Source organism: Apium graveolens, chromosome 7 (assembly GCF_009905375.1).
Source record: "Apium graveolens cultivar Ventura chromosome 7, ASM990537v1, whole genome shotgun sequence".
In the NCBI taxonomy this organism is placed as follows: domain Eukaryota; kingdom Viridiplantae; phylum Streptophyta; class Magnoliopsida; order Apiales; family Apiaceae; genus Apium; species Apium graveolens.
Window position 1 is genome coordinate 233,717,992 of NC_133653.1, and position 12,647 is coordinate 233,730,638.

The 12,647-nt window shown below is 36.1% G+C and overlaps 1 protein-coding gene and 1 pseudogene across 1 annotated transcript; one reads left to right on the top strand and one right to left on the bottom strand.

The window, feature by feature from the left end:
* Positions 1 to 2,514: 2,514 nt before the first annotated feature.
* On the top strand, positions 2,515 to 10,384 carry LOC141671965 (G-type lectin S-receptor-like serine/threonine-protein kinase SD2-5; annotated as a pseudogene).
* LOC141671964 (uncharacterized) lies at positions 2,952 to 8,298 on the bottom strand. The gene is made up of 2 exons (XM_074478435.1): positions 6,085 to 8,298; positions 2,952 to 3,316 (listed from the first exon to the last, which is right to left on the bottom strand). The coding sequence occupies exon 1, from the start codon at positions 7,661 to 7,663 to the stop codon at positions 6,392 to 6,394; it is 1,272 nt and encodes a 423-aa protein (XP_074334536.1). The 5' UTR covers positions 7,664 to 8,298; the 3' UTR covers positions 2,952 to 3,316; positions 6,085 to 6,391.
* Positions 10,385 to 12,647: the final 2,263 nt, after the last annotated feature.

Genomic DNA, 12,647 nt, shown 5'->3' on the forward strand with positions numbered 1-12,647 from the left:
GGCCGATCTTGGATCGGGGGATTCTTCCCTAGGGCCGATCTTGGATCGGGGGATTCGTCCCTTGAGCTTGAGCCTTAGATGCCCCTATAGGGGTTTTTCCTCCGGTGGTGGCATAGGTCGAGTATGGAGGGATCTCCACCGTGGATGAGAGTATCTGCGATGAAATTGGGTCATCGGCTCCATTGTTACTTCTGTTCCGTGTGCTCATTATGTTTGTTGTTGTTTTCTCATAGACGACATCAAATGTTGTGGAATAAAAATTGGGGTTGTGATTGTATTTAATGCTAGGTTTGTTGAGTTTCGAGTTTTAATGGTTATTCTCCCGGTGGGAACTAGACCTGGCAAAATGGGTCTGGATCCGAAGAACCGAACCGAAATTCATGAAACCGAGATCCGATCCGAGATCCGAATCATACAATCCGATAGTTATCCGAAAACCGATCCGAAAAATACCCGAACCGAAAATTTAACCGAAAATGATCCGAAATACAAGATCCGATTATAACTTGGAACCGATTAAAACCGAATAATATATTACTTGAACCGAATATGACCCGAAATAAGCAAATTTTATACTTTGAACAATTTATGTTTATGATAACACAATTATTTAATCATAATCTTTTGTAAAAGTACAAAGTGTTATATTAAAAATACTAAATTACATAAAAAATATATTTTTAAATCTCAAAAATTGAAAAAATAATTAAGTTATGATCTGAATATATCCGAACCGAATTTAATCCGAACAGAATTTTATCCAATCTTAATCCGAATTTTATCCGATTTTAATCCGAATTAGACCCGAACCGAATCACATCTGATCCGAATGGTCTTCAAATATACTATAATCCGAAAGTTGATCTGATCCGAAATTGATCTGATCCGAAACCGAACCGGTTATCTGAATTGCCAAGTCTGGTGGGGACTAGCTGTCCTCGCAAGATGCCTACGTAACTCTGTGTTGTGGAGAATCAAGTCAAAAACATAATTCTAAATTGAGTGGTCGAGTGCTTTATATAGATTTTGAGTATGGGGTGAGACTAGGGTAGGGAGATTTGGTGGAGAAGTCTCTTACTTAGATGTTAAGTAGGACTCCTCTAGACGGTGGATTCTAGATCCTTCCCAGAATGAGTTTGTTTCCATGTTGGATACGACGTTGGTGTCATTGCTGACCTCATTTTCAGGCCTGCTTGGCGGGTCTATTACGTAACTGATTTTGGGTCATGGCCGTCATGGTCTACTCGGACTATTAAGAGTATTATAGGACCGGGGCCGTGACGACCTATTTTGGACAATGGCGTTACGGGTTTTGACCGGTTAACCTTAGAACACAATTAATTCAACATTAATTGTGTTTTTACATATTACTTTCTATCCATATCAATTATAATATATTTAGGAGAATATTAGATCATTATAGTTTTTGATATTTATAACTCAAAAATTTATACAATATTTTAATTTTCAGAATATAAATAAGCGACTAATATAGCCATTTTTTAATTTTCCGCACGTATTCAGATTTCAGAGGTATGCAAATATCTACCAAAAAAGAGAAAGCAAACAAGTGAGTAGATATTACTTCTCTAATATCTTTTCCGAATAAAAATATGACAATTATTTAAAAAAAAAGAAATTTAAGAATATAATGCATGTAATTTACATTTATGGGCTTAAAATACGTGCAGAAATTTGAAACTACTCTTATTTTGAAATGAAAGGGTAGTACACAAAATACATTTCGTGGTGCAAACAAGAGTTTTCAACCTTGATTTGATCTAGCGTATAAAAAAGTCAAAGAAACTATTGTTTCACATGCATCCCCTTATTTATGAGTTTTTAGTCAAATTTGTGAACTGACAGCTACCTCACCATAACCAACAGGTATGCTGCTTTTAAGACGATTATCCTTTTCTAATTTGTATTTATGTCACTGGGTCCCCTGCTTCAATAATTTTTTAACCGGACTCTTAAATATAAATTCTTAGTAACTCTTAAATTTCCTTTTTTTTTCTCATTTTTAAGAACTTATTATCTACTCTTAAATAATATTATATTATATATTTATGAAAACAATCTTTTTTTCTCTCCACTGTCTTTTCTCCTATATGAATTTAACTTCCATTTAATAATAAAGAATTAATTAAAAGTTCATATAAAGAGTAATGTTGAAAAATAATAGACATTAAATCTAGGAGTCGATATTATATAATGCTCCCTTTGTTTTTATATATTTGTGACATTTGTGCACACATCTCAAGGTACTTTGATCAGTAAAAATAATTATTTTTAAAAATTTATTTTTCTAAATAAAAATATTTAACTTATATTAAAATTCACAAAAAAATTTAAATAATTATTTTGAGCATAGAGTCAAATTACTTTAAATTAGTATAGTCAAAACACAGACATATAAAAATATAGACGGAGTATATTATATTTAAAGGAGAGACAATGAGTCTATCGCTCTAAACTCTAACCAGTCTTGATAAAGTATACATGTACAAACAGACATACATATTTCCCATTTGACCTCTGTCTCATTGGCCAAACCAAGTGCAAACCCATCAAGGTCAATCTTTATATAATTTTTGATTTTTTAGTGTCTCTTTTTTTTGAATTTGTGATATTTATTAATCTTGATTCTTGACTATAATTTGAGGCTATTTTGGTTCCATTTTATTTAGTTGGCTTCATGGGGAGTTGGTTATTTTTCTGTTTTATGTGGATAGGCTTGTTTATTAGTATTTGTTTTCAAGCTATACTTGTATGGCTACTTTTCAAGCTATTGGCAAATTGAAACCAGGTTTTCAAGGTGCTCAGATGAATTTTATAAATGAACATGGGATGTTTCTGTCATCAAACAACTCACTTTTTGGTTTGTCTTTTACTACTACTGATTATGTTCTTGAATGATTGAACAACATGAAACTCCATTAAAGCTAGTAAACAAGAAATGAAGAAGATGATCATAACAGATTGTAACAGAAAAGTGTATATACAAACTTTGTAAGTAATTGTTTTACATGATAGTTGAGTAACAGAATGTCATATAAAGATTCTAACTGAACAAAATGAGTAAAAGAAGTCTATTTATAGACTTTACAGATTCACTTTCTAAGTTGATCTTATTTTGACTAATACACATTTAACATTCCCCTGTCAGATTGGAATGTGTTGGAGAAGTAATCACATTCAATCTGGAAATGATATTCCAATGAGCAGTTCTTGACAATCCTTTAGTGAATATATCAGCAAGTTGGTGTGAGCTAGGAACATAAGTAGGCTGGATCATCTGCAATTGCATTGTTCCCTGACAAAATGGCATTCAATAGCAAAATGCTTAGTCTTTGGATGAAAAACTGGATCAGCTGCTATATCAAGAGCAACCTAAATATCACTATAAACTACAGTTGGTAGTGTTTGAGAAACAAGCAGTTCTCGAAGAAGTAAATGCATCCAAGACAGATCATAAGTTGTGTCTGCTAAAGCACGCAGCTCAGACTCTGCAGTAGACTTAGAAACAACCTTTTGTTTCTTAGATTGCCAATTCACCAATGACGTTCCTAACAGCAAACAGAAACCTGTAATATTGCGACTGGTATCAAGACAATTGCCCCAGTCACTATCACAAAAGGCTCTTAGCTGCAAATCAGAAGATGCCGGGAAGAGTATTCCTTGTGAAGGAGTACCTTTGAGGTATCGAAGTACCCTTTGAACAGCAATCAAATGAGGGACTCGTGGTGACTGTAAAAACTGACTCAAGTGGTGTACAATATAAGAAATGTTTGGTCTTGAAACAGTGAGGTATAACAGCTTTCCAACGAACTTCCTGGTAAACAGATGGATTGTCTAAAAGCAAGCCATCTTCTAGAGACAATTTAACAGTGGTATCTACAGGCAAGGAAAGAGGTTTACTATCTTCTAAACCAGCATCAACAAGCAAGTCATGGATAAACTTGTGCTGATGTAGAAAAATACCAGAATCAGAACGACTAACCTCCAAACCAAGATAATATTTTACCAGACCTAAATCTTTAATTGTAAAAGATTTATCAAGAAAAGCCTTAACTTGAGAGATAAGACCAATGTCAACTCCAGTCAAAAGTATATCATCTACATAAACCAAAGCAACAATGAAAGAACCCTGATGATTATAGGTGAACAAAGAGTAATCTGCAGTGGTCTGTTTAAATCCAAAAGAAAGAAGAGCAGCTCCAAGCTTTTCAAACCAAAGCCTTGAGGCTTGCTTTAAACCATATATACTCTTGTGAAGCAAACAGACAAAATTAGAATCAGAATTATATTGTGGATGTCCTTGTGGGATTTCCATATAAACTTCTTCTGGCAAATCGCCATGCAAGAAGGCATTGTTGACGTCCATCTGGTGAACTGGCCATGATTTAGCAGAAGCTATTGACAGGATGGTTCTGATAGTAACCATCTTAGCTACAGGAGCAAAAGTACTATGATAGTCTTCCCCTGCAGTTTGAGTATAACCCTTGGCCACAAGACGGGCCTTGAACTTATCTATTTCACCATTTGCCAAATATTTGACTTTATATACCCATCTACAACCAACAACCTTTTTGTTGGCTGGTAGAGGTAAAATAGTCCAAGTATGGTTACTTTCCAAGGCATTCAATTCTTTTGTCATAGCATCAATCCAACGAGGGTCAATGGATGCTTGACTGTAGTTATATGGTTCCTTGACAACAGATTGTTTATTGACAGTACATGAGAAAATGGTGCTAGGAATAGCAGAATAAAGATTGAAACTGTACTTGACAGCATCTATAGGACAATCTAGTAAAATAGAAGTGGCAGAGATACAGTTGGTAGAAACAACATAATCCTTAAACCAAGTTGGTTGGATTTTTCTTCTCAAAGAAAATCTGGCAGGTGCAGGTGAAGGCACAATATTTTGTGAAACAGGTGAAGAAATGATATCAGTGTTGACATCTTGTGAATCAGTATTGAGACCAATGTTCATATCTGAATGAGAATCAACGGAAACTGGTAATGAAATACCAGGAGTTGATGATTGAGAAACATCTGTTTGATGCAATACTTCATGAATAGGAGTATCGTAATCATCAACAAAAGAATCAGAAGGAGGAATGAAAGTTGGAGTAGAAGGTGAGAATTGTAAGAATGGGAATTGTGTTTCATCAAAAAGAACATGTCTGGAAATGTGAATGGTGGAAGTGACAGGATCATACAACCTATATCCTTTCTGGTTAGCAGGATAGCCAATGAATATAGTTTTAAGGGCACGAGCAGCTAACTTGTCACCAGAATGCAAGGACATATAGGCAAGGCAACCAAAAGCTTTGAGATTACTATAGTCTGGTGGCTCTTTAAACAATTTGACATAAGGAGTTTCAAACTGTAATTTGGAGTTGGGTAATCTATTAATCAAATATGTGGAAGTAAGCAGACAATCTCCCCAAAAACTGGTTGGAAGATGACTTTGGAATAAAAGGGCTCTATTCATTTCAAGAAGATTTCTATGTCTTCTTTCTATTTTTCCATTCTGTTGTGGTGTATATGGGCAAGTTTTCTGATGAATGATACCATACTGAGAGAAGAAAGAAATCAATTCTATATTGACAAACTCCTTATCATTATCTGTTCTGACACTTTTAACACAATATTTGAATTGATTTTGAACATAGGTGCAAAAATCTTGCAAAGCTTTACTGGTATGCTGTTTGGTAGGTAACAGAATGGTCCATAAGCCTCTTGAATAATCATCCAGTATAGTGAGGAAATACTTGCATCCATTGCAAGTGGGTGCCTAATAAGGACCCCATATGTCACAATGAACAAGTTCAAAGATGTGCTGAGTAGATGATTTGCTAATAGGAAAAGGTAATCTACTCATTTTAGCTAAAGGACATGTGTCACAAGTCAAATGAGATGGTGTGGAATCAGTATAAAAGGATGACAACAAAGGAATCTTGGATAAAATTCTAGTGGGAACATGTCCTAATCTTTTGTGCCATAAAGAAGATATAAAAGGACTAGTAAAAATAGAAGACACAGTAGAATTATTTGGAGTAGAATTAGAGGGAATACCAGTATTATCAAGCTGATATAAACCTCCTGTAAATTTACCAAGAATCTGTGGATTCTGATTCAGGCCCTGCATAATACATTCATCAGCAGAGAAGTGAATGAGAGAATTTGTTTGTGATGCCAATTTGCCAATAGACAATAGATTAAACTTGAAAGAAGGCACCAAAAGAACATCAAGAACAGTGATGTTAACAGGCTTTAGAAATACTGATCCTGAATGTGTCACAATAGATGCTTCTCCATTTGGAAAATTCACAGAAATGGACTGTGGTAATACTTTGACATCATGCATTGTGTTGACATCACATCACATGTGGTTTGTTGCTCCAGTATCCAGAATCCAGACACCAGAAGATAATGTTGAAAAAGAAGAAAGAGAGAATGTGGTACCTGCCACATTATGACCAAAAACAAAAGATGATGGAGTTATAGATCCTTTAGGAGAAATATGCTGCATCAATGTGTTCATTTGTTGTTGCAAAGCATTCATTTGAGAAGTCCATTGTGCAGAATCAGAAACAGAATCAGGAACAGCAGTGTCAGAAGCCTTATTAGCAATACCAGATGTTGCAGTTTGTATAGCATGATCAATCTTTGGTGTAGTTACTGCATTCTTATGAGTAAATGGATGTTTTTTTCCTTTATTATTTGGATGATAAGGATGATCCAAAGGATATCCTACAAGTTTGAAACACCTATCCTTTGTGTGATTCCTGCCATGACAGTAACTACACTCTAGAGAACCAGATGATGACTTGTTCTGGTTTTGAGACTGTTTAGGTAAGTTAACCATCAAGGCAAGAGGAGTAGATGTATTATGAGTCTGACGATGTCTTTCTTCTTGTTTAAGAAGCATATATGCTTGATTTACTGATGGCCAAGGATTCATCATCAATAAATTTCCTCTAGCTGCAGTGTAACTGTTGTGCAAACCCATAAGGAATTGAATTAATCTTTTCTTCTCAAGCTGATCCTCCCAATCCTTTGTAGCACCACAAGTGCACTTAACAACGGGTTCTAAAGCTCGTAATTCATCCCATAAACCTTTGAGCTTGTGAAAATAAAAGTCAATTGAATCATTGCCCTGTTCTAGCTTGAATAGTTCCTTTTGTGTTTCATATATCTTGTGACCACTAACAACTGAAAATCTGTCATTAAGCTCAGTCCAAACATCAAGAGCACTATCCATGTAATTCATACTATTACTAATATCATCTGATACAGTGTTAAGAATCCACATTATGATCATATCGTTGACACGTTTCCAGTGTGGAAATAAAGGAGAAGTAACAGCAGGAGCAACAAAATCACCAGTTAAAATCACTAGCTTATTCTTAGCTGAAAGCGCAATTTGCATCGAACGTTTCCAACTAGCAAAGTTATCAGATCCAGTAAGTTTTTTAGAGATTAAGATCATACCAGGTTGATCGTTATTGTGCAAAAACAATGGATGTGTGTTGACATTAATATCATCAACAGATGTGTGTGCTTGATCAGCAGAAGACGCGTTCACCGGCATAGTAACTGGTCGATCACCGGAGACAGCATTAGAATATGTATTACGCAAAGCTGAAGCCATTACACAAGCGTAACTCAACAATAACACGAACAATTGCAATTGCAGAAAATTGGAGAGATCGAAGAAATCGAAGAGAGAGATCGCGAAGAGATCGAAGAAATCGAAGAGAGAGATCGCGAAGAGATCGAAGAAATTGCGAAGAAATCGCAAAAAAAAATATATTATGAAACGTAGATCATGAACACGAAAAGAAGATCATGTTGAGAGGATGATTGTGTGCGGAATGCTCTGATACCATCTTGAATGATTGAACAACATGAAACTCCATTAAAGCTAGTAAACAAGAAATGAAGAAGATGATCATAACAGATTGTAACAGAAAAGTGTATATACAAACTTTGTAAGTAATTGTTTTACATGATAGCTGAGTAACAGAATGTAATGTAAAGATTCTAACTGAACAAAATGAGTAAAAGAAGTCTATTTATAGACTTTACAGATTGACTTTCTAAGTTGATCTTATTTTGACTAATACACATTTAACAGATGTTACCTTGTTTCTACTTGCTATTGTTCATTTGAACACTAAAAGAATTGCTTGGTCTGCAAATAGAGCCAGCCCAGTTAAGAATTTTGATAAGTTTGTGTTTGATGATACTGGAAATGCTGTTTTGCAAAGTGGGGGATCTGTTATCTGGTCTACAAGCACTTCAAATGAAGGGGTTTCTGCTATGGAGTTGCAGGACTCTGGGAATCTGGTTTTGTTGGGGAGTGCTGATAGAATTGTCTGGCAGAGCTTTGATCATCCGGCGAATTCCCTTTTGTCTAATCAGGATTTTAGTGAAGGAATGAAACTTGTAAGCAATCCCAGCGCGAGTGATTTAACTTATTTTCTTGAAATTAAGTCCGGAGATGTGGTGCTCTATGCCAATTATAGAAATCCGCAACCATATTGGTCCATCAGTCGAGATAATAGAAGAATTATCGATAAAGTTGGTGGGAATGTTAGTGTAGTATCTCTTAATGGTAATTCGTGGCGGTTCCATGGCAAGGGCAAAGTATTGCTATGGCAATTTGTTTTCTCGGATAATGCTGATCCAAATTCTACTTGGGTTGCGACTTTAGGAGATGATGGATTCATTACTTTCTATAATCTTCAAAGTGGAAGTTCTAATGGTAATTCTCCAACAAGAATACCAACTGATTCATGTAGCAGACCTGAACCATGTAATTCTTATGAGATATGTTATAACGGTAACAGATGTCAATGCCCCTCAGTCCTAGACTTCAAGGACAAATGCGGACCTGGTGTAGGATCTTCTTGCAATGAGCCAAAGGGTTCTATAGAGCTGGTAAATGCTGGAAAGGGGCTTAGCTATTTCGCACTTGGGCTTGTTCTACCCTCATCTAAAGGCCACTTGGATTCCTGCAAATCTTCCTGTCTTGCTAACTGTTCATGTCTTGCTATGTTTCATGAAGAGAAGTCCCAAAATTGCTTTCATTTTGATACTGTTGGAAGCTTGCAAGGTTCAAACAATGGGAGTGACTTTGTTTCATACATAAAGGTCCCGGGGAATGGAGGCAACGGGAGAGATTCTGGAGGGAATAGAGGCAACAAGAAAAAAGTTCTGCTTGTCATCGCCATACTCTCAGTAACAACAATGGTTATTTTTGGTCTACTTTATGTAGGAATTCGATATTACCAAAAACAAAACCGGTTTCTAGTGGAGTCTCCTAAAGAAGTAGAAGAGGATAATTTCATAGAGAACATATCTGGGATGCCAATACGTTTCAGTCACAGAGATCTTCAAATTGCTACCAACAACTTCACTACAAAACTAGGGCAAGGAGGTTTTGGCTCAGTTTATGAAGGTGTTCTACCAGATGGGAAGCAATTGGAGGGCACTGGTCAGGGAAAGAAAGAATTTCGAGCTGAAGTTGGCAGTATTGGCAGCATTCATCATCTTCACCTGGTGAGACTCAAAGGCTTCTGCATAGAAGGTTCGCACCGACTCCTTGTATATGAATACATGGAAAATGGTTCACTTGAAAGATGGATCTTTAAGAAAAACAAAGGAGATTTCTTGGACTGGGACACAAGATATGAAATTGCTATAGGCACAGCCAAAGGATTGGCTTATCTCCATGAAGACTGTGATGTTAAAATTGTGCATTGTGATATTAAGCCTGAAAATGTTCTCCTAGATGACAACTTCCTGGCAAAAGTTTCGGATTTTGGTCTTGCTAAGCTAATGAGCAGAGAGCAGAGCCACGTTTTCACCACACTACAGGGCACAAGGGGATACCTTGCACCAGAGTGGATTACAAACTATGCAATATTAGAAAAGAGTGATGTCTATAGTTATGGAATGGTTATGCTTGAGATAATTGGTGGTAGAAAAAATTATGATGCATCTGAAACAGAGAAAAATGCCATTTCCCTTCTCACGCTTTTCAGATGATGGAACAAGGTCAAATGAAGGACAACTTGATGTGAAACTGAAAATAGCCGAAGATGATGAAAGAGTGTCCATAGCAATTAAGGTTGCTCTTTGGTGTGTACAATATGACATGCACCTTAGACCATCAATGACAAAAGTTGTGCAAATGCTTGAACAAGTGTCTCCTGTTCCTTTACCTCCATCTTCTTCCCAGCAAATGAATTCGCACTTCTACTTAAGTTCCTTCAAATCAACGAGTGAGAATAGCACTTCTTTAGGGCCATTAGATCTCAACAGCTGTGCTGAATTTTCAGCAGTAAGGCTTTCAGGACCAAGATAGCAGAGCTTATATCTATGTGTATCAGGTAGGTTGCTATAATATTGTTCTACTACGTTAGCCCAGTTTCCATTTAAGTTTATTGTGTAAATAATAACCTTTATAGTAAATACACCAATAGTTTTCACAAAACAATACGTAATAAGTAGCTAATGTAACAAGTTATCTGCAAACACAGATAAAAGTAAATGTACAAGCCTGTATAAGATGTATCTGGTGCAAATTTGTTACTTCCATTATGCGGGGAAAATGTGTAAACCTTAATCCAAACGAGCAGCTTTCGAGTCATCCACTAAAAACCTCAATTCAAGATCCGCTAGCCTCTGCCTCCTCTTCACCTCCCCTTTCCTTCGCCATTAACTAACTGCCTGACATATCAGTTTATGCATGCATAGAAATAAAAATGGTACAAAATTCACAAGAACACACATATAAGCAACATATGAAGATATTTTCTATAAAGAACTCCGAGACAATCAATTACCACATGCAACATAAATTATCGAAGTTAGAGTAGGTCTGGTAATCAGGACACTGATATGCACGTAAAACAACTTCTATTTGTCATTCTGGTATAAAAATGGTTTTGAGGTCCTATAACTTTTGACGCAGATGCATAATTTTCTGAGGCCCTCCCTTTCCGACTATCAGTATTTCTAGACTTCACCTTCGTATGACATGCCATTTTCACCTTAATAACACAATCAAAAGTAGTAGAGATTTTACAGTACACAAAACCAATTTACCAGTGCAGGAGGCCACTAGCCAATGAGGATTAGAGGAAAATTCAATCAAGATTCCAAAGATGTGATATCACAGAGTATACTTGTGTTTAGGATACTAGGAAAAAACATGTCGATTATTTTGCCTACACGTTGACTTCTAATTTCTTTTCAAATAGGGTAAAGCATATGCATAAACATAACTATTTTATCAAGTATTAATGCAAGTAACTTGATAATATTGCTAGCTAACATGAATCCAATTTATACCAGATCTTTTCCCTCAAAGTCAGGAAAATCTTAATTCTGGAACATGTGTGAGTTTAAAATGAAAACAAAAAAGAAAACAAATTCTACATTTGAACCAAGCCCAGGAGTGCTAACCTTTTTACTTCCACAAAATTGGATCTACTTGATGCTGCGGCTTCATTCCTTAAAGAAAAATCAGGCTAGCCTTGTAACTGATGCAGTCTGTTAATTGTCCATCCTGGTTGCCAAGATCCGTAGTTATATTTGTTTTGTGATTGCAGGCACTTGTATTTCCTGCTTATATTGAACACAATTACTGTTGGACAAACTTAGTATTTTAGATAAGTTGTGAATCATTTTGATACTCTATATGAGTGAGACACATTATGTGTTAGTGGTGTGTATTTATTGGAACGTATTCTCCTCTTCGAGGGGATTCCAACACATATTTACACGCTCAAAATGAGTAAAAGGTGAATGAGAACTGATGTTCCAAAGTTTTACCTTTTAATATGAAAAGTGGTTTTATACCACATCGAGAGTAGCACAAACCTATACCATGTACCATATCGAAAAGAGAAACAAGTTCTTTCAAGCCGCTTTTTATAAATAGAGTCTTAGGGCATCAGTTTTATTCAGTCAAAGGAATAAGAGTAATCTTTTTCATTCTCGGTCTCCTTAGTCTTAAATTTTTCCAATATTCCGGTGATAGTTCTCGGGCTTAGTTCAAGTTCGCTGAGAGTATATTCGATCTATCGATTATACTGGTATCTCGTTTTATCCTGGGAGGCTATCGACTCGCACATACGGTGAGAGGCGAAATAGCTTTAAGGAGACAGTTTCAACTGAACTCGAGGATCTTCATTTGGTTATATCATTTCTTTCTCTGTTTGATTTCGTTTACTCACGCACACAATTATTTGATTTATATGTATTAATCGCAGATTGTATTTACAATTACATCACCATACTTGAAACAACCTAACAGAGCATGCATTGGTCCAATAATATTGTACTTTTTACTCCAAACATTAGATCTCTCATAACAATATACATCCACCAAAGTGACCAAACTATAAGTCTTAAATGTCAGCGCATAGAGAGACTCCTTCAAATTGATAGCAACCGGATAAAATTGGCAGCTAGATACGGGAAGATCAAGTACAGGCAATACCCTGAACATTGTACTCCCAACCTCAAACCTAACCAGATGCAGATTCATGTCGTTGCACCAAGAATACCATCTACGCTTCCAATACGGCACTCCATTTATAATCACAGATGGCACACTAAAA